Source organism: Spermophilus citellus (genome assembly GCF_964194105.1).
Source record: "Spermophilus citellus genome assembly, chromosome: 1".
NCBI classification, from domain to species: domain Eukaryota; kingdom Metazoa; phylum Chordata; class Mammalia; order Rodentia; family Sciuridae; genus Spermophilus; species Spermophilus citellus.
Window position 1 is genome coordinate 272600770 of NC_138182.1, and position 27064 is coordinate 272627833.

The 27064-nt window shown below is 37.5% G+C and overlaps 1 protein-coding gene across 1 annotated transcript in view; it reads right to left on the minus strand.

Moving 5' to 3' along the window:
* Nucleotides 1-27064, minus strand: part of PLCXD3 (phosphatidylinositol specific phospholipase C X domain containing 3) — a 143047-nt gene that overhangs the window by 34516 nt on the left and 81467 nt on the right. Inside the window, exon 2 of the mRNA XM_081296435.1 lies at nucleotides 16547-17255. Within this exon, the coding sequence (XP_081152561.1) occupies nucleotides 16547-17255 (709 nt within the window). The remainder of the gene's footprint in view (nucleotides 1-16546; nucleotides 17256-27064) is intronic.

Here is a 27064-nt window from a genome sequence, read left to right on the forward strand (position 1 = left end):
TAACCAACCTGTCAACAACCTCCTGAAAGACAGGTATTTCAACCATTCATTAATTATGGCTAGTCTTTTCTCCTTGGAATAAAGAAATGTAGCTGTCAGAAAAAATTAAAGATTGAATTTTAGGAGAAAATTATCACTTTTAAAAAATTGCTATTTTTGTAATTTAAAGTATCAACAGCTAATTGTAAATATGCCAGATAGTAATTTTGATTTCTTAAAACATGTAAGACTTGGAATCTGTTTAGTAACTCAGTTTCTATGTTAATTGATCTCCAAAACTACTTAGAAAATAAATAAAAGGCTATTGGAGACACTGAAGTGGATATGAAACTGAAGAAATGATGGTCTGTGTCTTCAAGGAGCTCATGATAGAATCAATCATCAGTTTTCAACTTGGACCTGGCATTAAAATAACCTGGGGTGGAGGCTCACTGAAGAATCTCCAGAGAGGGGCTTGTGCACATGTAGAGTGTAAGATTTCATTGGTAATTATGATGCACAGAATCATTGTAATGCATTTATGCTTAACTTTAAAAATAACTATAATTCAATAAAATGATAAACATAATGCAGAAATCTATAATAACAATAGTTAGAGAACCCCCGCCCCCAGCAAGATATCATTTCAATGGCCATATAACATCTCACAATTGTGTATAGATTTGCTTCTGTGTGCCCAGTTGAATTGAAAATGCCAAATCATGCTAATAATCTAGATTACAAGATGATTCTATTTTAATTATTCCCAAAAATGAAATTGCTTCCCAAGAAATTAGGTTTTTAAAGAAAATTATTTACTCTTTTAATTGAGCACAGCACCATTTAGTGTTCTACCAAAAATGTTTTGCTCATAATAAAAAAAAAAGTCAATATGTCTGGAACACTGAGAATGTGATAGGCACACAGCTAAACACCTCCAATGATTATTACCCGATGCTTCCCAATAGCAATGGACAGGTGTACTTTTGTCTCCATCATAGAGAGGCAGAACTGACGCTCAGATAGACAAGGAACTTGCCTAAGACCACACACTGGCAAGTGGCACTGTCTGGCCAAGTCTAGCTGTGTTGAGAATAAATGCTCTGGGCTACTTAAGCCATAGTGAAGACATGAATGAGGTTTCAGGAATGAACAACAGAGAACCTACCCCCTACTCCCAGGAGAGTGGACAAATAAAGGAACTAAGAAACAAATAGCCTCCTTTGCCCTGCTCTGCTCGAAGCCACATCTCAGGGTATCAGTTAACCTATAACTCTACAATTCACTGTATTTTTAAAAAGTCTGTATGATAGAAAAATAAAACATGTTAAATGAATTTCCACCTAATTTACTGCATCAATACTGGGCTCATTACCATAATGTTAATGGGATAACTGTTGAATCATCAGGACTTTTGCAGATGAAAACTGAAAACTGGAGATGGAGGTGGTTACTTTTTGAGAAAGACTCCAAACAGAACATTCACAATTGTTTTCATATTAGCATCTCACTTAGTACACTAACTAAAGCAGATAATCTGAGAATTTAATTGCCTTCTTCTCTATCCTTGAATCTTTGGGAATTTTGAAATATTCTGGGTAAAAATCAATGATAATCCTTGGAATCCATTTTTATATGTTATGGAAAGCTACTAACTTGCCAAGATTTTTATGGCTTTTTTTTTGTCATTTAAAATCCTTGAATTTGGAAATAGATATAAACATTTCCTTCTCTTTCATTTTTTAGTTGTTAGCTAATATGTGATACTTTTATATTACTGCTTTTGCTTACTTGTAAAGAGAATCATATAATTTAAGATCTTCATCACAGGTGATTCAAAAATTGGAGTGATGTTTAGGGGTAAAAGAAAACACAGACTGAAACCAGACAGACTTGTTTGAATTCCAGCTCTCAAGAGATGCTGTTGAGATTAGGCAAGCTAAGCCTCATTTTTTCCTTATGTAAAATGGAAAATTTATGCACCATTCAGTTGTTAGGAGGACAATGAGAATACATATGTTGTGTCTAATGCAGTCATTCAAAATGTATTATTTCCAATTCCAATCTCTGTATATCGCAAATGAGAATATTAAAGTCAGAATCTGACCTCCCGAAAGTCATATGGATTTTAACCTGAGATTATGCATGTCACTCATATGTTTTACAGTAATACAATAATTTAAATCACAAAGGATTTATAAGTTAAGCTTTGAATATAGGTATTTTACTTCACTTTCCATCTGCATGCTACTCCTAAGATACCACAATTCCTAGACAATCAAGGCTACATGTGGATCATTTTAACCCTGTATAGTTCCGGAAGAAAAAAGTAAGAACAATTCATTTGGCTTATAATCATTATTTAATAATAAGTCACATTTATCAATATTTGATTTTCATAAATGTCCAATTGGTTCTCTTCCTGTTTTGATAATGTTTAAATGAAGCCAATGATTTGTATTTAGATATTATTAGATCAGATTTTCTTTATAAAATATTGTAATACCTATGTTCAAAGAAGCTATCAGTATTACCATAGAATCAGTGTGTTGACGCTAGAAGAGGAGACAGACTTGTTGATAACCTGTACTATGCAGAGCAGGAAACTAAAGCAAGAAGAAATTAAGTGAATTCTAGGTTACACAGTTTTTAAATGGAAGTGTTGGGTTGAAAAAATCAAATGAACACCTGGTTATGATTTACCTTAGCATTGACCACACTAGAAAAAAAAAGTTATGAACTTGTATCTTCCCCTAGAAAGTAACCTCCTTGGGAACCAGAGACCATGTCTTAGTCATTTTGAAGTGCAGACTTTGTGTAGACTGAAAAAACTCTGTAAATATCTATTTGACCCAAGAAATACAAATAATGATAAATAAATCCAAAGAAAGATATTTTTTTCAAGAACCTAGAAAGTTTCCTTTTCTATTTTTTTTTATTCTGAGGTTTGACTCTAAAGTAGTGAGATGCTATTATAACAGCCCAAAACTTAAAAACTGAAAGTGAGCTATCATTCAGAATAGTGACCCATGGAGCTATCTGCTGACTACCCCCTTCATGGCAGAATGATTCAAAATCTGTTTATGACTCTTCTATTAGGATTGACTTTGGGGTTAGTTCATGAAGCACAGATGAAAAATCAATCTCATTACTGCTCCACTGGGTTTTGACTTCATCATCAGCTTTGCTACCTATCTTGTTTACTGAACATGGATCTGAATGAATTTAGGTTGTTTCAGAAACCAATTCATCTTGAAGGAAAAGGATTTACCACTACCACGACCCTGCACCCCCTGAAATTATTCTGAAAATTGCTTCAGCATTACTTGGCTAGTTGAGTAAATTCCCAAGATGACTAAGAGGAAGGTAATAGCAGACATTAAAGGTGTAAAGTTCTGTTATGCTTCTAAAACAGAAAACATGCCATATAACTGGTTCTTTTATGTTTCCCTAACCCCAGGGCAGTTGGTCTCATCTGTGTAACATGTAAAGAAATTAACCTCTAGGAAAAGTAAATTAATGGCACAAGATCTTTTGCTCCCAGGTAGCTTTAGGCCAGTGCACCCTCTCTCCTGGGTGGGGAGGATTGAGCAATGTCTGAAGACATTTTTCACTGTCATGACTGGGGGAAGGCAATACTAGAATCCACTGAGCAGAAGCCACAGATGCTTGACGAACACCCCACAATGTGGAAGACATCTTCCCAAAACAACCATCCTGTTTAAGATATTGATAGTGCTGAGACTTCGAAACTTTGCTCTAGGCTAAATATTCTGATTCCCAGTCTCTTAATTATCCTTTAGTACAATCAATGCTAACATTAAACGTGACTTCATGTTTCCATAAACAAAAATGTATGCATGTATTTTTCTGTGATAATGTATGAGAGCAACCTTTCTTTTTCCATTTTATTTGCCAATTGAAAATCACCCTTTGCCTTAGGCTTCCTTATCAGAGAATACTAAACTGTCACAGAAGATGTCTGGAGATGCACTTGACATCTAAAAAGTCTAATTGGCAGGAAAATTAAAACAACTAAAATGTGTGTGTTATTTAGTGAGAGGCGCTATTCCCACCCTGTATTATTAGATCTCAGAGATGGCCAGGGCCAGAACAGCTGGGACTTCCTGCACTACCCTTTTGCCAAGTGCTAAAAATGTTTCCCTTCTCACTGCAAAACTGAGAAGGAAGAGAGGGAAAAACAGCAAGCAGGCAAAGAATTCTCCACTGTGGCTCCCTCATTGTCACGTTAGTTCAACAAAGGAAGGAATGTGCTTCACTTGATAATCAAAGACTGTATCTTGGCATATAAGCTATGCAGGACAGAATGTCAAGTCTAAAAACATAGTTTTCCACCTCAAATTTAAAAACATTAAATGTGTAGAATGCAGTTATCGGATTTTCTCAGGGAACTTGCTGGATTTTGTGGCAGAAAACTGGTCTTTTTGCCCGATTCTTTTGTACTCCCCTCTCTTACAGAAGCTATTACTAATACCAATAAGTCACACAAAGTGCACGTGTGTGTGTGTGTGTGTGTGTGTGTGCGCGCGCGCATGTGTGTGTGGGGGAGAGCTGGGTCTTTCAAATCCTCACAGAACGCTTGCTTGTTGACCTAGTCTGAACCTTACTATCTAGAGATGTTCCCCAAACCAAGAAGAATTTTCCTTCATAGAAAAAATGCTTTTTACTATGTTCAATGGCCAATGATTAGACAAACATAAGAGCAGATCACAACCGAGTGGAGAAAATAGATGTACTCACAATATTTGGACCCCAAATTACAACGTTTTGAAGGGGCAGGAAATGTCAGTGCATTGTCCTGAGATGTCAGAGGAGTCAGTTTTGTCATCTTTCTTTTGAGCCCTGGGATATATTATCTACAGGTCAACATCTCAGTACTCAGTTGCAAATTATATCTTTCGCCAATCACTAATTGTGTCTCTTTATAAATCTCATACCTGAAGGAGAATATCCTAGAACTCAAGGACAAAGATGCTGAGGCAAAATTTTACAAGATACTACATCATGCTTCTCTTATCCCTGTTCTAAGTTCTCAGCATATTCTTTACATGTACTTGTTGGTTGAGTGATGGTTGACTCAATAAATGCATAGATTATTGTTTCTGTCCTTGGGTAACCTAAAGAGTCTTGAGACCTAGGGAAAAAATACTTTAGTCTACTTTGAATAATAGAAATTATAGAAATCAAAGCATAAATATCAGGGCTGGGACTGTAGCTCAGTGGCAGAGCACTTGCCTAGCACATGTGAGGCACTGGGTTCCATCCTTAGCACCACATGAAATAAACAAATAAAATAAAGGCATGTTGTCTGCCTACAACTAGAATAATAAAAAAATTAAAAAGCATAAATATTATCATAGTCATCAAATGACTATGTTGCATTCTTTCCTTCTACACCCCGACATTCATAAGTTCTGAATTGTTAACAAGAGTCAAAGAAAGAAAAAAAAATCACAAAGATAAACCATACAGTGTTGGAAGCAACAAACTTTAACAGCTATACTACTAAAGAAATCCATCAGATAAAACACTAAAAGGGAACATCGGGTCCAGAGCAATGGAGAGAATATAAATGCATGCTCTCAAACAATCATGAACCTAGGAGAGAAAGTACCACAGTGGGTATTTTAGCATTTTCAGGAGACCATCATTTCCATGCTCGACTGGGTGATAGGGATACCCAGCAGATAAAATTCTTCTTTACTTTATGAGTAGGAAGAAAGAAATGCAATTTTACAGGTGGAGAGAGAAGAATAGGTTTTACTACTTATTTTCATTACATTTCTTTCACCCCTTTGAAAACACACACACACACACACACACACACACACACACATTTTTGTCAGTCTCAATCTGATCACCTGTGTTAGCTGGACTAGCAAGCAAATGGGGTACCATTGAAATAGCTTTTTTATACACAGCCCATGTCATGAAGACATGAAAATATCATTGCTCATGGCACTAAGGAACTACTCAATATTGATCAGATAAAATAGTCCTGGACCATGTTCCTTTGGGAGCTACTGGCCTGTGGGTACATGGGCAAGGTGTTGAGTGGTGTGTGTGCAAGTATGTGAAATTCTCCTGTCATGTTGACACAGACAGAGATGCCCGTGGCAATCTGCTCTGTTTGTGTCAGATCCATCACATAACACTTTAACGACTAGCTGGTAAATGTAAATGTAAGACAAATAAAACTAAGCTTCCAGTCTGCTTAGAAACAGATCCACCAGGTCTCTCCTAAATCTTCGCATGGTCTCTATTAAGAGAGTGAATTTAGGTTGAACACATACTCCACTAAGTTTCCCTATAATCTATTCATTACTATCTAATTTGTGCAAGTATTTTATTTGGGAAAACAGGCAACCTGAATTAAGACCTCCAAAAATGAACCATGCAAATAGAAAAATTTACATTCATAAATAGCTCTTGGTAGCTTTGTTGTGTTATTTGTTTTCTTGACTGGTTCATTTTTGAATGTGAGTTAAATAACACAGGCAATGGCTTTTCTATTTGATATTCAGTCAACTAGCAGCCACACAATGAATTTGCTGGCCAGAGCTCACATACATTTCCAAAGGGCAGCCTGTGCTTTTAGCATTCACTAATGAAATCACACATTACAGTCTCACTGCCACATACTGCTCCTTCCAGATAGGATGTCACAGCCTTTGAAACAACTTGTAAGCTTTTTTTTCTTTTAACAGCTGAGGCCACAGGGAAATAAGTGATGAGAGGGTGGGAGGAAGGAATATTTTAAAGCAAAAATTCAAGGTATACTTATGATTTCTGCAAAATAAAAATAATTATGACAAGCAAGTTTCTAGCTATTCTCATCTAATTATTTTTAGTACTTTAAAATAAGCTAATTAGCAATAGGCTACAATCCCAGACACACAGAGCAAGAGCCAAAAGATTTGTGCTCTAATCAATGAAGCCAAATATTCATGTCTGCAGGCAATGCAAGCAGTATTTTCTTCTAAAATCCTCCAAGGTCTGATATTCTGAGAAAAATTTCTCTTTCCAGCTTTTTGCTGTTGTTTTTATATTGAAATAACTATGGAAGAAACTTGCATTTTTCCACTGAATATGGTTCAGTTAAAAGCTGAACTGTCATTGCCTACCATGTTGTTGATAAGTTGTTGGAGATTTATTTAACAATTTGATTAGGAGGGTAAATTTAAAGCATTTCCTAGTCCTTTTACCTTTGGTGGAGAGAACTTGGTTTATATCACCTCACTCAACCCAAACTTTGATACTCCTCAGGATCACCTCGATAATCAGTAGATCAGTCACCCAAAGTTGTGTCTACCAAGTACACGCAAAACAAACATCTGGATTACAAGCCTTAAGAGTCATTCATTCAAACAAGCCCTGGTAACAAAATGATTCGGTTGTAAATATGATACTCTGCCATCCTATCTTCTACTGTGTACTCTGAGCAAGTTATGAAACCTCAGGAAGGAAGTTGGAATGTTCACAAATCTTAAAGGATCAGCAATTCTTTTTACAAAGAGCCATGTTCTCACATTTCTTTCCCATCCACACACAACTTCTCAGTCCCCTCTAACTGGAATTCTCTATACCTATCAATCAATTCCCAGAGTCATCCAAAGATGTAGGGAGAAACTTAAGATCACAGAAAAAGAAAGTTAAGTTGATTCTCAATATGGCTCAATATAAAGAGTTTGCATTTTTAGTAGGCAACCTCCAGGTTGTGGTACCATTCTCTCTTATTATCATTCCCCTATTATCAGAATGGTCTAGGCTTTTGAGTAGACATAGCCTCAGTTGTTTTCTGAATTCAGCGCTCCAAAACTGAACCACAAAAATAGAAAGGGCTGCATTCATAACTGACTTTTGATACCATTATCACATTATTTATTTTAACAAAATAATAAAGAAATAGACAAAAATCACAATGGGAAGCTTAACATGTAAAAGGTTTCAAACTAAATGAAATCAGCAATAGCCCCTGACCATGAGAAACTGCCCTGATACTCACAATCAGGTCATACTATTCACTTGTTGGACATAATAATTTTTCAGAATGCCATCCTCAGATGAGGTCATTCTGAATCATTATATACAATATATGTTTTTTTTTTTTAAAGCTGGACCTATTTTTGTTTAAGCACAGAAAAAAAGACACTGTTCCAAACATGTGGCTCTCTTAACCAAGATGAGTGACAATGACTTCTTCACCAATTAGAGTTCAGTTTTGATTTGGCCTATGATAAGACTTATCAAGATACCCAGTGGTAGAATGGTCCTTACTTTCTGACACCATGTGATCTAAAGAGGATCTCTACTTCTTTAAACTTTCCACCAAATCACCCAAACTGAACCCCAACCCTTTTCAGTTCTTTCTTGCCTCCTCTCACTGGGACATCCCATGGCCCTCATGGTGAGTGTCCCCGCTGTGACAGTATTCAACCCGGGATATTCCACTAGACATTTTCACCTGGAGATCTTTTTCTTAGGGATTATAGAACTTCTATGACATCTCTCTCTACAGTTTAAAAGAAAAAAGTTATCTTCAGAATGGAATTGTTGCTCCTTGGATATTTTTTTTTTTTAAGCTGGATGGGCATGTGACCTCCTCAGGAGCCCTGCCTGCAGAGAACAGAAGGAAAGAGCTGGCCTGAAGGCCTCCTCCTCCTCCTCATGGCCTCAGAGTGTGATCTGAGATGGTCCATTTGAATTCTTGAATCAGACACCTCTTTCTTACTCATCTACTGATCATGATTATGTCATGATCAAACAAATCTCCCTCTCCCCTTAGCTGGTGACTTAAGTACCCAAATATTGTTACCACCTACTTAAATATCTCAGCTTCCTGGACACTTGTCATCTTTGTTCTCTCTATGCTCCATCAACCTACCTCTTCTCAATGTTTTATGAGTACTAGCTGTATATATTCTAGCTACATACTAGGGTAGTGTTTTTAAGAGAGTGAACTCTGTTGGCCCCACAATTCTACGTAGAACAGATCCAGAAGGGTATACTAAGGTGGGTGAATCTATATCTCATATTAGAAAAATGTGTGCATTTTCTCTCCCTCTCATGCCCATACACTCTCACCGTACACTTTATGGATCTGACTTCCCAGAAGCTTGGAAACCCCTCCAATCTTTTCTTCCACTAATACAGATAATAAAAAGTTCCTTTATGTATTTACCTGTACAACAGTGGCCGAATGAAAGAGAAAGAGCTTTTATGTGCATACTTCTTTCAAAAATTCTTGGGTCAAACACTGCTAAAACATAAAAAATTACAGACAAGCCTTTTCCTACCATACCTCAGCAGAACCAGACTGAAATTACCTTTCTGTCACACAGCCTCATGGTTGCAAGTTGTTAAATAAAAATCTCCTCCTTCTTCAAACTGTGAAATCAGCTTGGCGAGGCAGTTGGGATGCAAAGCGCAGCCATGTTAATGGCTTTGGTGAGAGATACTAAGTCTGGAAGTTATTAAGGATTCTTCCATGGAAATGGACACATTTTTTTTCTAGCTCAAGGGCACAAACAATTCCTTTAAAGGAGACTTTGGCTCTTCCTATCAGCACAATAATCCTAGGATCAAATTAAGTGACATAAAAGAGAAGATGCCAACAGGAGAGGTCTACTTTTTGGAAATCTTTGATGGGAAGCTCTGTTTGGGACAAAACAATCAGAGATGAACTGAAATCTGGCAGGCTCCATAGTAGAGGAGTCATAGCTTCAATTTCAGAAAGAACTATCTGAGCCTGGAAAGGAGGGCACTGATAAATCTTGAGGTTGACTCCAGACTGACGAAGCCCAGGTTGAGGTACATCTTGTCTGCAGATGTGAGCAGGGCTACTCAAAGTGAATCTCACTGGAGTCTGTTAAAAATACAAAAACTTTGAGTCACAGACTGTTGAATCAGAATCTATGGGGGTGGAATCCAGGAAATTGCATTTTAATGGTCTTCATGAGCATGTTCCAGTTTGCCAAACCCCAGGGTTGGGAAAAGGGTTTGCTTTCTGGAGCTTCCTTCCAATTTATCAGCCAGCCTCCTCTTTTAGTGGTTCTAATGATCTAGATTTAGAACTGATCCCAGCACTGGCTGGAAAAGGGTTGAAAGGGAGGTTAGGCATGAGCCAAAGAGGACCCCTCTAAGTTTCTTTCCTGTTCCATTATCCTATGCCAGGGCTTCCTATGCCAGCATTCCCACCTGGGTTTGCTCTCTGGAGGCAAAGACACACACCTCAGACCTTCTCTTCTCATGACTTTGTCAACCCTATCTTCCACATAATTTATCTTTCCAAACCCTGAGGCATGATTTTGCCTCCCAAGACAGATAATGTATTACAGGTACCCAGTACTAAGTCATATCACTTTTATGTAATTTGTAAGAGTAAGCACGGGACTTATAGTCAAACAAATCCACATAATAATCTTAACTCATGAGCTATGGTATTAATTTAATATTGGAATTTTTGAGTATGGTACTATACATCTCAGGCTCAATTTTGCATCTCTAATAGATTAACAATGCCTACCTTAAAAGGTTGTAGGTAGGATTAAGTGGATATAATTTATGGAAAAAGCAGACCATAAATGTGCCTGGCACATTATGGGAGCCTCAGCAACTGTAGGTGACTTCTCTGCATTTCCCAGATGAGTAATAAGGGTGCACACAAACAACCATGTCCTGAAATTTTTACCTTACACTGAAGGCAATAAGAGCAATCATGAGATTAAGTGGGCAGGGCTGCCCATTGTCCAACTCCACATTTATACAGAATGATACAGGGAATGGTATCCCCAGTATTCCAAAGGGCAGGCTGTTGGTAGAGCTGAAATCACATTATGTTGACATCTTTTTTCCTCTTTGTTCTCAACCACTTGCTGACATCCTATTTTGTTTCCCTCTTTGAACTTGTGGCTATCTTTAGTTTCTACCTACTTTATTCAACCTATGTAATCCAGTCAGTTTTACCACCTAAGGTCTGATTTTGATTTGGCCTGTCCCTCTTCAGTATCTTTCTAATTCATCTTTAATTAAGACTAGAGTCCTATAATCTTTTCCTTCCCTTTTCTTAGACCCATCTCCCAGATTCCTTTGACATCAGTCCACTATGGCCAACCCTGACTTCTCTTGTCCTCTGGATTTCTTGTCTCCATTCTTTTGCTTTTTTCTCAGTCTTAGAAGCTACCTCCACCCATCTGGCCAGTCACTATACCATCCTTTCTGAGAGCCAAACAAAATCTTTCCAGGTCTCTATTGCCTCTAAATCACCTCTAAAAATCTTTGATCTTTAATTCTCTCATTTTTCTTAAATTTTATTTAGGTCATGTATGTGCCTGGCTTACTTGATACTTGACAGAAACAATGGCATCTCACCAGTGTTAGAATGCCTCACAGCACTGAACTCAGAGCCCTGCACACAGGAGCTGTCCAACAGGATAAGTACTAACTTGAACTTAGTCTACTTGAATATACTGCCAAATTGAGTCTAGATCTTGTCATTTAATGAGATGAAAACAAAGTTGCCATCACCTCTTTGGAATCTCACAGATAGCAGAGGGATAAGATGGTGTGATAGTTTTAAGAGTACATATTTGAGGTCACACACTTGAAGTACAGTGTCTAAAACAGAATATGACTCTAAACATGTTTGTTTGGTGGATAAACAAACAGAACAACCTGAATTTAAATCCTAAATGCACCTCATGTGGATGTGTACACGTGCACTGGGGATTAAACCCAGGGGATTGGGTGTGGTAAGCATGCACTGCACCATTGACTTAAATCCCACCCCCATGGTTCTACCTTTCCTGAGTGGTGTTATCCGGGTAAATTGCCTAACACTTCTAAGGCTCAATTCCTTAATTTTAAAGATGGATAGCAATAGTACCTACTTTTTCTGAATATTAAGTCAAAGAATACATATAAAATAGAATTATATCTGACAGCACTTAAAAACTGCTAATAATACTATCACAATATTATTATTATTGTCATTATCATCTAAATTGTTAGCCTGTATAAACATCATCCAACTTAATTCTGCATCAATTTACTTGCAAAGATGCATTGCTTCCTAAACATTCTGACAGGCGATATGACTGCAGTTTTTTAAGCTGGAATTAAAAAAAAAAATCTATTAATTAATACACTTCCACAAATTAGGGAAAGACATGACAAGTTGCACACCTTCTTTTTAAGAACGTGTGAATTCTGTGGGGGAAATGTGTGAAAACTAGTGTTTGAAAAGTAGATTAAAAATAGGTCTTTAAGAAATAAAAATCTGTGTCTTTTGGCATTGCTAAAATGTAGAAAACACATCTGCAGTATTTGGCACCAATGGCCAGATTGAAAAATACAGTACCTAAACTCAGGCTGGATTTAGTTTTCCTGAAAGCCACCCACAACTTCAAAGAGTATTTTCTAAATGCATATGCTCAGGGTTTTTTTGTTAACCCAAATATTAGAAAAGATTTGAAAAGTTATACAGAAACTAGCTAGTCAAATGCAGAATCTAGTTCAAATTCTGGATTTTGGAGATGAAAATACTTAAGGCCTAGAGATCTCAAAACTGCTTGGTGATTCCTTGTTAGATGGCACAAGGGGGCTCATTATAATCTCTTGGTGCCAACATGCCACTTTCTGAATGAAGGTTTCTGGCACAAAGCTCATAGGACAGAGACACAATCAGTCTACTTTTTAGTATGTTTTAGGACTCTTCACTTGGTAAGAAGAAAAAGGAAATGAATTCTCTGGAGTCAAATGTCCCTGCACTGTTTCTTCAGAGCTAAGTAAATTGCCTTTGCAAGGCACAATTCAATAGCTGACAATAACCTTGTCTAAAAGGCTTATTCATAAGGCTGGAATTTTTTTTTTAAAGTAACAAAACAAGACAATGAAATAAAAATCCTTGGCCATTAACTCCACACTCAGAATACAGCTTTGCAATGGTTAAAAAGTTTGTCTTTCTAGTGGATATAAGACTAAATTCCAAAAAAGAAAGCTATAGCACAAATATAATGACAAAGTTCAAAGTTTTTGCAAATTATTAGCAAGTAATTTGCATAATATCAAAGAGGAAAAAAATTGATTCTACCTACTAGGTCTTTTTTTTTTAAGAGAGAGAGAGAGAGAGAGAGAGAGAGAGAATTTTTTAATATTTATTTTCAGTTTTCAGTGGACACAACATCTTTATTTTATTTTATTTTTATGTGGTGCTGAGGATCAAACCCAGCACCCCGCGCATGCCAGGCCAGCGAGTTACTGCTTGAGCCATATCCCCAGCCCCCTATTAGGTCTTTTTAATACCCCCACCCTTGTCACTTCTCTTTCTCTTTTCAATATTACAGCTTTACCATTGCAAATAGATAGAGCCAGAAGCAAGTTCTGAACTAGAACAGATGGCTGAGGACAGTTTTTCAAAATTAATTCCATGGGCTGTTAATAAGTGTTATCTGAAAGAAAAGGTGCATGGAAAACACTGTATTAGTTAAATTTAAATAGGCTTCTTCACTAAAAGACTTGTTAGTGCCTTTTATATGCTAATGTGCATTGGGAATCTTTGGGGGAGAATTGTGTAAAATACAATTTTCCACATTTTCTTAACTTATTTTGACTTTCTCCTCCACAAATCCCCACTTTAGTATTGTATACTAGTGCATGAATAGCCAAAAAGAAGTTTAACCGTGGCTTGAAAGCTCCCAAAGTCTATCAGGTGCCATAAAAGGAAAACCATTTATTCCCCGAGTAAATTCTTCTTGGCTTCTTCAAAGGCTGGTTCCTACCCTGGGAAAAACTGGCTGAAACCCATTTGGGCTAAAGTGGGCTTGTTGTACTATAAAGTGCTTTCCTTAGTAGAGAGGTATGGTTCAGCTGTAAGAGACCATGGGAAGACTTGTGTCATGCAAAATATGTAAAAGTTAAAAGTAAGACTTCTTGCATTTGAATAGAAAGAATGGAACGAGTTGGAACCAATTCCTCTCCCAGCTCTTGCTTCCTCTTCTCCACCTTTACTGGGTCCCCAGGAACTCCTCAAAATTTTGGAGATGCTAAGGGCTAAGGCTAACAATAACACATTCATGTGTACATATCTCCCTCATTTTCTAATCTGGTGAGAGAGGGGATAAGTTGTTAATTACCAGAACAATGAATGTTTGTAGAGTGCCTTTAGTAAATTTAAAAAAGCCTTCTTGTTTTGATGGAACTAACTGGGTTTGGGCATAGGAAGGCTGGAGAGAAGTGACTATTGTTAGGTACAATAACCTGGAAATGGATATCCTTAAAGCAATCTGAATGTAGGGGGAGAAAAGTAATGAGAAAAAGAAAAGAAAAGAAAAAGGAAGAAGAAGGGATCTAGTCAGAGGAGTGAGGCTGAGGGGCAAAGGGGTGTATATGTCACCAGGGAAGATATCCCAGGACAGAAGGTTTGTGATTACAGAAAAATCTAAAAATTTAATTCTAAATTCTGTACATTACAGTCATTATAAAACTTCCCTGATCTCCTTAGATCTCCAGGAAAGGGTTAAATCCATTGTGGGAACATGTAGAAGCGTGAGGCACGTTTCATGTCTCAGAATGGAACAGACGCAGATCAAATGGGGGAATTGACCCATCAAATGATGCTCTCCAGCAGAAGTGAGGGTGAGAACCATCAGAGCATAATCTAGACAATAGCGGAAATCACTGGGAAATCCTTGTGCTTGAAATTGGTGTACACATCCCAGCTGATATCTGAATAATGAAAGGAAGCTATGAAGAACCTTTTTTTTTTTTTGCAAGAAAGAACCTTCCATTTCAGTGATTTGGGGCTCTCATTACCCCATAATGCCAATAATCCCCATGAGTTGGCCATTGGGATTATAATCCTAATGATGGATTGTCTACATATATACTTGTACTCCTTACTGGCACTTGAAACTAAGCATGGCTCTAATTCTGTTTTCTCTGCTTCCTTTCCAAGTCCTTGTGTCCTGGTTTCCTGTCCCTGTGAATATTTCCTTCACCCACCTTAATTTTCAATCAGAAACTACATTCTTACCTCTTTCTGTCATTCATACCATTTAGCTAATTCACTAATTAGTCTAAATTTTCACGGCTCACTTATCACATTCTAAGTTTTCTTTCTTCCTTAGTTTAGCTTGCACTCCCTCTTGCTAAAACAGTTTTAAGCCCCTCTCAATGTCCCACTCTCTCCATCTATTTTCAGGTTGCATTAATTATAATCTTAAAAATTCAGATTTGGTCATTCAGCTGCTAAACATCATTATCCAGCTCCTATTGCTCGCAGGATGACGTTCACTGTAGCCTGGCTAAGAGATCTGTGGCAAGTGTATTCTTGCCTGCTGTTATAAGCTGCTCCTATCACCCTCACCTTGTATTCTGCTCTAGAAGGTCACCCATCCTATTTTAATCTCAAAATCTTTCTCCTTGTTTTCTTGTCCTTGAACCAAAGCAAAACCTTAATCCTTTGTCTCTTTATCATAATTAGAATTATTAATTAAACATAAAAATAAGATATCTGACAAGGGTTTGTATTCTCTTTTCAGGTACTGTTTACACTGTTTAGCATGGGTAATTCAAAAGAATAAATAATATGGGTGATTCTGCATGTTCTGTCACACTCATAGGAAAGAGCTACAGAGATCTTTGATGATTTTTCAAATCGTACCTTGCAGGTACCCACCACTCTACATGGCTGGGCTTGACAGATGGAAGGTCCACTCCGTCTCTGCAGAGTAAGCCTTTGTTATAGGGCAGGATAGCAATGTAGAGGGCCTAGCATGTGATTTGAGAATGGTGTCTTAAGTATCTGTTTCATCATTTACTGTCCAAAGGACAAAACATTTCATTTTTTATGAATCTCTTTTTCTTAAATCTCTAAGACAGTATTTACTTCCTAGGATTGACATTTGATACGTTAAAAGACTCTATAGTCAGTAGAAAAATGGCTTTGAAATCTATAAACAACTAGACAAAGTGAAAGGAATGCTGTGAGAAGAGAACTAGAGATAGAGTCAAGAATACATGGCGTTAGGGGTTGATCTGTATCCTACAAGAAGCATCTTCAAGTCCACCTCAGTACCTCTGAGTGTGACTTCATTTGAAAACAGGGTATGCTCAGAAGTAATTAAGCTAAGATGAGGTCATGAAGGTGGGTTTTGATGCAACATGACTGTTGTCCCTATAAGAAAAGAAGATAGAGGCACATGGGGAGAAGACCTTGGGAAGAAGGAGGAAGATCAGGAGAGATGCAGCTGAAAACCACTCTAAGAATTATCAGCCATCACCAGAAAGTAGGAGAGAGGCAGAGATCTTCCCTCAGAGTCCCCAGAAGCAACCAACTCTGCTGACGCCTTGATTTCAGACCTCTGGCTTCCATATCTGTGAGAAAATGCATTTCGATTGTCTTAAGATACCCAATTTGTGGCCCTTGGTTATGGCAGCCCCAGAAAATGGATACTTGTCAGTATGGATTGTTGCTTGACCACTTTGCGACTCTGTGGATTTGACTGAAGTTATTTGCATTTCCCCTGGGTACTCTGAGGACACTTACCTCTCTGTGATTGTTTCTCTGAGGCCACTGGCCACACCTTTGACCACAGTGCTAGCTTTGGGGGTCAGCACCACCTGAGAAATAAAAAACGAGCCCTTCTTTCTTCTCTCAGTGATGGATGCCTGAAGAAACTGGATCAGTTTTTCAGGGTCTGTGGTGTTGGCCCAGGGTGCTGGCATCATCTGCCCAGGCCAGAGAAAGGGTACTTCCAGAGCGACTGGACTGTGGTAGAAGACCAGCACTTGGTAGTCCTTCTCCCATAGGTACTTTAAACTAACTTCCTGGGCAAAAATTGCTGGGCACATTTTGTTTCCATAGATATCTTTCAGCATTTGGACCAGTTTTTCATGGTGATATTTCTGCATCCCATAAAAATGGTTGAAGTCCAAGAATACCACCTCCTTATGGTGATCCGTGAGGAACGCATTGATCTCTTCAAGGCCCTCGTTGACTTTGGCACTGAACAAACCATGAGCGAAGTAGAGTTCGTTATCGGGGTCTCTGGGCTTGGTGGAAATTCGAAGATCAAAATAACGGATTCCAGCTCCTAGCTGACCAGTGAAATTCATTGTTTGAGTGGCTAGCCATTTCCGCATCAGCTTCTTGGCTACAGTTCCAAACACAGAGACAAAATTCTGGACAGTTTCTGGCTGCTCAGGGCCTACTGGAGAGGCTTCATCAATGTAGAAGCTGAAGGAATCGTGGGACCCTGGGGGAAATAACAAGCACAATGTGATTAATGTCCAGTCCTCCATCCTTCCCACCTTCTTCCTATTGTAGCGTCCATAGTTTTCCCTTAAATAAGTCAGTGGAAATGCTAAGCACAAGTTAGTTGATTTTTGTACTTTAGGGCGATCTTTTTTATAACCTACTCTTATGTCCTAATGTCGGACACAGACTACTTTGATTGACTAACCTGCTTGCAAATTAATTAGAAACATTTCCTTTGGATCAATATTTTGAAATTGAAATAGTTCATTTGTTTCTTTGAACAATGAATTTAATATATTCACTGGGATTGGCTGTCTATATAGGTGGTATAAGTCATCATTCATAAGAAAGATGTATGGGCACTCACCAGTTTCCAACACTTTGCTTGTAATTTTACTCTTTCCCTCATTGTGGGTTGTTTTTAACCATAAAGGGATTATATTAAAGAAGGGGGGAAAAAGCCCCTTTCACAGGAAATCAATGTATGAATCTTTACCTCATGCACTTCAGGAAGCACAAGAGATAAAGGAGACAGCAGAGAAATAAGGCAAGAGTATAGCACAATGCTGGTGTATTTAACTTCACTCCTGACCTTGTGTGAACTTAGAGGAGACTAAGTACTTTTCACATACTGAATATATGGTGATTTTTTTTTTTTTGCAGTTAATACAACAGACAACATTTTAAAATTAACTAATAGACTCTGTTATACACTGATATTTTCACTCAACAGCTAACACTTTGGGGTTGGCTTCCAAATTTAAAAGATTTCTTCCTCAGAACAAGAATTATTTATTCAGTTATTTTCGGCAGTTATAAGTATCAAAACTCCACGAATGCAGTGATGAACATATGTATCCATCATCTAAGAGCAGAGAGTACAATTAAAAACATAATTGGAACCCAGTGAAGAAAAATTAGTTCAAGGTTGAGCTTTACTTTTCAAATTCTCCTTTAATTCTTGGACACGATCTACTGAATAGCTAAAATTAAATTAATGTATCCTGGGTGTTTCACACATTGGAAGCAGCAGATGTACTTCCAATTCTGACACCTTTTCTTTCCTCTTTCATGACCTTGTTCCAGGACTGTCACTCTCCATCTGTTATTCAGGCTTTTCCTGAGTACATATTGTTGCCTGAGTCCTGAGGTATGTCCTTTAAGACACAACATTTTCTAGATTTTTTTCAATTTCCTAACACAAAACTCCCCCATACAAACATACATACACACCTCCCTGAGTTTATCCATTGAACCCCTTTGGGCCTTTGTCTGATAAGCTATTTGAAGCAATTTTTTTTTCAGGAATTCAATACATATCTATATCTATATTCCATACCATACTTATTTATACCTCTAGCTCCAGCTATACACATGTCCATATGTCTCTGTGTAGCTTCAAAAGCCCACAGGAATCATCAAAGCAGGGATTTCAAACATCATGGTAGTTGGTAGAATAAAAATTTTTGCAAAGTATCTTGATACTCTGCAAATCATAAATTAAGATTTAGAACAGATAACTTCTCAGGATGATTAGGTTTTTTTAAAAAATAAGAAAGGTAACCTAAATATACAGAAATTCAATTTTAATTTAATTTGAAACTGTGTGGTATATTTATCTTTACTATATGGCACATGAAGAAAATGTCAGCCCTGTTCTTCATTCACATTTTTTCTTTTTTCCTTTCTTCTCATGGATTAGTTGAATGGTTCTTAGTATTCCATTTTAATTATTGGCTTATTAAATGGACTATCTATTTTGACCTCATTAACAAAGGTTAATTTGTGGATATGATGTGTGGAGAGCAGATGCCCTGGTCATCAGCTGATCCTGGGGTGTCAGCAAAAGCCAAACCTGGGAAACATTTCTTGCCAAAGGCAAGGATGTTATCAGCCTTGATTCTTGGCTCGGACACTGACAGTGATCAGATGTCCCAGGACAATGTGTTTCCTGGGTGCCGCTAGCACTGCAATAGTAGGATAGCTGCGAAAATGTTTCCAGTTCTGTAACTTTTTAGTGCACAAAGAAGCCTCTGATAACTCACAAGCAATTCCCCTATAGTTCATCTTCCTGATTATGAAATCCTATTCAATAAAATTGCAGAGCTAGTTCTGAGTCACTGTTCCTTCATCAGAATGCAGTGTCCCACCTGGCCTCAGCTTAGCTTGAAAATGTCTTTGTTTTTTGTTTGTCTTTGTATTTTTGTCCATCTTTAGTCAGCCCTACTCAAGATCCTTTGTTGCTGTGTGGGTCATTGCAATGATGTAATTTGTTTACTAAATTATGGATTTAATAAATAAATATATATATATATATATATATATATATATATATATATATATCTGTGTAGCTTCAAAAGCCCATAGGAATCATCAAAGCAGAGTAGTAGGTAGAAAAAAAATTGCAAAGTATCTTGATATTCTGCAAATCATAAATTATATATGTGATATATATATATATGTGATAATTTTAAATGTCACTTTAGGCATTCTTTTCATATTAAAAACAAAGTTGGTAGGGAGGAGTTTTTACAATAACAATTCTTTGAGAATAAATAAAATACAGCATGTCTATAATTTAATTTTTATTAATGAAAATCAAAGACAAAATATGGCTATTTGATAAATTAAAATGGTGCGTCAAAATGTATTAACCTCTAAGCTGTATTCTCTAAGAAAATCACGCATTTAAATTGGTATTTAGATTAGAATGCATGAGGCAATGCAGTGCATGGAGACAGTTTTAAGTTTAAATTCCATCAGTAACTCACAGTTTAACACAGGAGGATTATCAGATCATCATCCATACACAGCTTTGATTTTCTGATGTGTTAAAATATCACAGAATTTTCTTAAAGAATGAATGAAATCATGTTTCATGAATGTCCCATAAGAGGACTATCAAATTTAAATTGCTGTTATTTTATCATAGTGTTATAAGTAGTGAAACATTGATTTACTCGAGACTAAGAAAATATCATCCAGACAAATACACATTGGATGACTATGTGAGTGTATAGAAGAAGAAAAGGGACAGAAATTATTTAAGTTGCAGGGTTTAGATGTGGAAATATTTATTGAAAACATGAATCTATCCACTAATTTGTCGAAAAGGTTGAAAATGGAAACAATCGACATGACCCCATTTTCTTATGGCTTTGAACAGTATATAAAGACTCACATTCTGTCATATTCCTTAAATTGGTATGTGACATATTGTAAGTACTAACCCTCCTCATGCAACATCTTTACAGTATTATGTCTACGAGCTCCTTGGACGAACTTTAGGTTGGTCTCTCAAAATTCTATCAAATTATGGATTTAATAAACAAACAAAAGGAATTTTATCAAATCAATTTAATCTGTAAACCTATAGACCGAAAGGCCCTGTGGATTAAAAGTTGACATGTGTATGACTGTTCAGTTCCAGTGTCTAGATCCTCACCTTAGAATTCAGGCTCTGACTGGGTCAAAGTAGGAACTGCTCCTCTCCTTGCCTCAGTGGAGCACTGAGATTGCTGGTGGCCCTCCCCCCATGTAGGCATCTGTCTCTTTTCCTGTTCCATTCCTGTTATTTGTCACAGGGCAGAGGTTTCCAAGGCTCCTACTTTCTAGCAACAGGTTTTGTGCATTTTTGATAGCTTTGTTCTCATATGACTGATGCTACAGTGGTGAAGCATGAGTACCTTTCACCTCTGACCTAAAAGAAGGCTTCCGGCAAGGACGTGGAAGGGTAGATTCATTTTTTGAGGCCCTTTTCTAGGTTTGAAGAAAGGCAGGTGGCACTATTTCCACTTTACAGGAGAAGAGGTGGGATTCTGAGTGAAGTCCGCCTCTAGTCTTTCCCTCATGAAAGTCCTAATGCTTGTCTTGTTTTGTGACCTCCACTTATTTCCTCCTGTGCACTGAAGATTTTTTTTTTCATTCATGGTTATGTTTTCTCTGAATTCACAGTATATCTGGTCTGCAATACATTTTGCTATTGGATGTTGCTAGAAATTCTTGTCATGCTATTTGAAATTTTCTCAGTCGGTACATCGTGTTCTACACCTAAAACTCCTCACATATATACACTTGATTTTAGGCTAGAGTGTAAGCTACCAAGAGGGGGGGGGGGATATCTGTACCTTAAGATCCTGTGTCCATTATGACATGTAGCTTAAGTCAGTGAGTCAAAATTGTTCACATGGGATATGCTACAAGATCAAAATAACTAATTCTACCTCTAATATTTAGGCCTAATAATATTAAGCCTGATTAGACTATTTGACAAAGGACCTCCATTGGCTCTCTTTTTCTTTATAATTTCCACTCAACTATCTCAGATTATTCTATGCAGTCTGGCTCTCTTTATTCCACATTTGTTTCCATCTTTAATCCACTGTAATGAGTGGATTAAAGATGGAAACAAATAATCATAATATCACTATTATGACCCACATAAAAGCACGATGAGATATCATCTGATAACTACAAAAGAAAACTCACTAGTAACCTCAGTGAATTCATTCCTAAATCCTAGCACAGAGCTTTGTAGGTATATAGATAATGCCATTGATTAAACAAATGAGTGGATCCTGCTAGCCTTTCTGGAACATTTGGTACTCTGTGCTTTCTTCTTATAGTATTTCCTCTTTTGTCTTTTGTGACACAACTTGTTTCAAGTTTTGTTCCTCCCCAATCTTCTACACTGCCTGGTGTTGTGCCTCCAGCTTCTAAGTAAAGGTATGTCCAAAGCTCTGTTCAGGATGTCAACTTGCTCCATATTTTTGGTTATCTCATTTATTTCTTTAGCTTCCTTTTCTTTCCTATGGATGCACCAAAAATTGATACCATCTAATTTGTCTTGCCTTTCAGGCCCCCTGCCTGCCTACCAAGCAAATAAATTTTATTGCTCCATGGGCATCATGAGCTTAGGTGTCTGCACTGAAACTTAGTATTCCCTTTGAAACATGCTCTTCTCTTATGAGCACTATTATATTTAATTATCTTATTATCCTTCTATCTCATCCTTCAGTTCATATTCAACTCTTCCATATCCTTCAAGCATGACATTTAGTCATTCTGATGTGTCAAGCTACATTTATGTAGAGGTACAAATCCTCTCTCTCCAGATTTCTCTCAGATCTGTCCTCTTCTGTTCCGTTGCTACTGGCCTGCTTTCTTGTGGGGACAACTGTAAAAGCTTTCAGGTACTGCTTGTATTCAAATCTCTGCTGTTTCCCTTTAGCAGTCAATATTTACACATCATCCACAGCCATTATCCAGCTTCAGCCTCTACAATGGATTTGATCTTGAGAAAAAAAATAATAATTGGTTCCAGCTCCAAACACTACAGTCATTCACAAGATCCTCTTGCTCTTTGTCTCATTTTCATTAACAGATATTTTGATTGGGTAATTTATCCTTTGTAAATTACCTCCTCTAAAGGAACAATTTACTCTTATAGCTTTCTGCCACCCCCAGAAGACTGAAATCCCATCACTAGATGCTCTCCTGACAACTAGGGCCTTGTTGTATGCAGAATCCGTCTTTCCTTCAATACCACTGTCTCCAGAGTATGCATCAGCTGGATCCACTCCTTGTCACTTTGTGCTAACTCCCTAAACACCACCATTTGTGAGGATCTAAGAGTTAGGACCTCAGTACATGGTACTCTCAATAAGTGAATTTGTACTGCCCCTTTCCCAACAGTATTAAAATAAATAGAACCCATGCCTGACCTCTAACTGCAAAGGAGGAAAGAAAGTACAGATTGTGAAAATAATACTAATAGTCAAATCACTTGGTTTGGAAGGCAAGCTCTCTCCAAGTGGGACTACATGATGCTCAATCTGACAGAAAAAAAAAAAAAAACTTTGAGATTAATCACTTTGTTCGTACCTGACAGCCTACAATTCATCTCATTAATTTTGTTTACCACATTGATTAAACTGATCAGTTGTTTAGATTTTTGAAGAGAAACACTAAACCTTAAGCAGAAAGAATCACTTCCTATTCCTGGCACATAAATCTTGCTTCAGCCCTTCAGCATATGATTAGGTCTTTGTGAACAAAACAAGAATTTTTTTTTTCAACAGAGATGATGCACATCACACTGCTAAATTTGAGCCACCACACTTCTAAAAGTTGAACATATAATTAAAAACACACACAACTTGTAACTTAATGTGTATACTTCACCAGACATAATAAGTGTGTAGAAAATGCACTTTGAATATTAAATTAAACCTGACATATCTAGTGAAGCACTGTGATTAATCCTTTTCTAATGAAAAAAAATTGTCATGCTTTAATTTCTCTTAGAGTAAATCTGTATCTTTCATATTATATAAATCCTTTTCCTTCAGCCCATCCTGGAGACAGTAAGCTGAAGTAAAGGAGTTTGGTTTTCCTCACTGTTTTGATCCAGGGTCCCGGATGCTAAATCTGAAAAGCCTTATTACACTAATGCCTCCTAGAGGTAGAGAAGCTCAATATTCATCATAATTTCTATAAACTTTCTGGGTTGTTTCCTTAAACCAATAGATGAGCCGACGCCACATTCCTTTAAAGCGGCAGTATTCCAGAAAAAGAGACCTAGCTCCAATTACCACCCTCGGTGGAGCTGTTAAGCCTCTTTTCATATGAATTGCATTTTAAAGATTATCAATAGAGTTACTAGAAAAATAATTGCAAGAGACCCCAATAAATAGAGCATGCCTAATTTAGATCTAACTTCCTGCAAACCAGCTCAGCCAGGCACTCTCCCTTTTCATTGCAGTGTGCCCATCGAGGAAGCTTTTCAGAAGAGTCGAAAGGACTCAAATGCTGAGGTTTTGCTGTGCACAATATGCTGAGCCTGATAGGAACAGCATCACAACCTTCCAGCATCACAGCACTGGGGAAGGCAATTTTCAAAATAGGAAGGTCCTGGGACCTGAAAAAAAAATGTATATTTAAGTTACAAAAATTTAAAAGGAATATCAATAGGACAGCATTATTTTTTTTAGAAAAATAGAAATAGCAGTAGACCCTTCTGCCCTAAGCCATTGAAACCCTAGAGCGGTGGCACTTAACCAGGGGTGATTTTGATTCAAGGGTATTTGACAAAATGTGAAGACATTTGGGATCTCTAGCAACTGAAGAGGGCTGCTCCTGATATCTAGTGGGTAGAGGACCAGTGATTCAGTTAATATCCTATATCGCCAGCCCCCAGGACAAAGAATTATCTGGCTTTACACGTCAGTTAAGACTGAGAAATCTTGTTAGTGAAAACCTCAGAAACAGAAACCAAACTCTCTGCACTGTCCCCTCCACCTCTGATCCTTGTTCTCCCTGCCTGCAACGTGCCATTCTGCTCTCAAACCATTCTAAATACCCACAGCAACTTGAAACCATTGCACGTAAGGGATTGCATCTGGCTTTGTTAGAAACTCAGCAGAATGTGTGGCTTTGGAACTTATTTCTACTAATCTCTTGATTTTTTTTTCAAAAATCTCTTTTAATTTTTATGACAACTTCTCAAGATAACACATTGTTTGGGCCAAAATTAAATCATCAAGGTAGGCATCTTTTACTCATTGATCTCCATCTCTACCCCAGAAACTTCTGTGTGGCACAAGTTCTATGGGGGAAATGTTTGTCCTTCTCTTTTCAATCACCTGTTGTGTGCAAGACACTGGCATGGTTCTGTGTCTGGCTGAGAACTGGCAGGGGTGGGGGAAGATTCAGATAACAGTGTTATCAAGCAAGGAAAGGAAGGCTGTGACTCCTATCAAGTGTGCCTCATGCCTCGTCTCCTGCTATGTAGTAGACATTTATTGAATAGCTATTATATGTCATGCATCAGGTTAGGGATATGGAAATAAAATAATGTATAAGACTTATCTGGCATCTGTCCTTGTGGAGTTCATACCATAGTTGGGAGAGAGAGACAAGAAAAAACATCACAAAGTATGATAAATGTTATGATAAACTGTAGGTGATGCCTTTTGATAAAGCAATAGTTCATTCCTGAGTGAGACATGATCTTCTAAAGAAAATTAACAACCAAAACAAAAGGTAGGAATAAAACCCCCAATATATTCAATCCTTAAGATGATTCTCCAATGTAACATGCATATAGATCACTTGGGATGGGGTGTGAGCTTCTGTACTTCTAGCAAGCTTCCTGGTATTATAAATGCCATTGTTTCAAGGAACACACTTTGGGGTATTAAAGCACCATCAACTCCTGTCTTTTTGCCATCAATTCCTGTCTCCTTTGCTTTCCTACTCTCAGTCCCTATCCCTCCAGATACTCAGACAAATGCAGACACATGTGGAAGCAGATGCACACAGACACACAGACACACACACATGCGAAAACATATTGATGCACAGTTCTGCTTATGTGATCTGAGTTATAGTTGTATGACAATTTTCCAGGTTTGCAGAGATATTATAATTCCCGCATTGTGGGCTGTTGGTTAAATACTTTGCTGAATCACAAAGAAACATTTCTGAACTTACCTTTCTTTTTAATCTATGAATACAGCATTTATTCTGTAAATATTTTCTTAGTTGTAGATGGACACAATAGCTTTATTTTATGTATTTATTTTTTAATGTGGTGCTGAGGATCAAATCCAGTGCCTTACACATACTAGACAAGCACTCTACTACTGAGCCACATCCCAGTCCAAAACATTTGTTAATATATTTTTGAAATAAATCATTTATTTTGATAAATTTTCTGAGATCCTTTATATAATAACTCTAGAAGTCAAATCTATACATCTTATTTAAAAATCTCAACAAAAGCCTGTGACCCTAAAAACAAGGAATAGCATATCTGAGCACTGGTAAGCTTGGCTCCTTTTATCCTTAAGGCCACCAAGCTAAATTGTTTTTCAAATACCTTTATTTACAGATTTATAATGATCACCTTTCCACATGCAGTGAGTCAGGGACAAAGCTGAATCAAGGATGACTAAATAATCAGAAAAGCAGAGGGAGAGGGACTGTCCAAGAAAGAATTGTGACAAAGTGGCAGGAGAAAAATAGCATATTTTATTATCTATAATGAATGGCCTTGGCTATTTTAGCAAAGCTCGGACAGGAATTCAAAAGGGACATTTCCTTTGTAAGAACCAGAATACCTGGTTCCTCTTGGCATTTGGCTCTGCTTTAGTCTCCAAAGGGCCTGAGTAGCCCAAGAAAAGTGAGAAAATCTGGACCTAAGAAAGAGATGTGTTTTATCAGCTAGATAACAAAAGAGAAACCTGTTCTGCACAACAAGCTGTCTGAGTCTTCCCAATTCACTGCCCCCAAAGTGGCCCCATGAAGTCACAGGAAATTGAACTCCCAGCAGCCTTCAATAGTGTTTAATCCAGGGTCCCAAGGCCACTTAAGACGGATGCCTCTCCCTTTGCTGGCTGGGCTCCCAGCACAGCAGGTTTCTTTCTGCTTATTGAATACACCATTCTCATTCCGACTTAATTCCTGCACTGGCTGCTCCTAAGGCCTATGATGCTCTGCCCCTAGTTGTGTGTGTGGCTAGCACATTTTCAACCAAATTTCAACCTAAATGTCTCATCTTAAATAAATTTTCCTGAATCCATGGTGTCTAACTCATCCAGCCCTCCCCTGCAGCCGGTTATTCTCTACTACCTGATCTAACTTTGTGTTTCATTTTTTTAAATTACTTTCTATCTCCCTTACTAACTTTTAAATTCCATGAAAATAGAAATTGAATCTCTCTTTCTCACTACTGTGTCCCTAACAAAAGGCACATTAACTGGTACATGAAAGATACTCAATAAATATTTGCTGTATGAAATAATA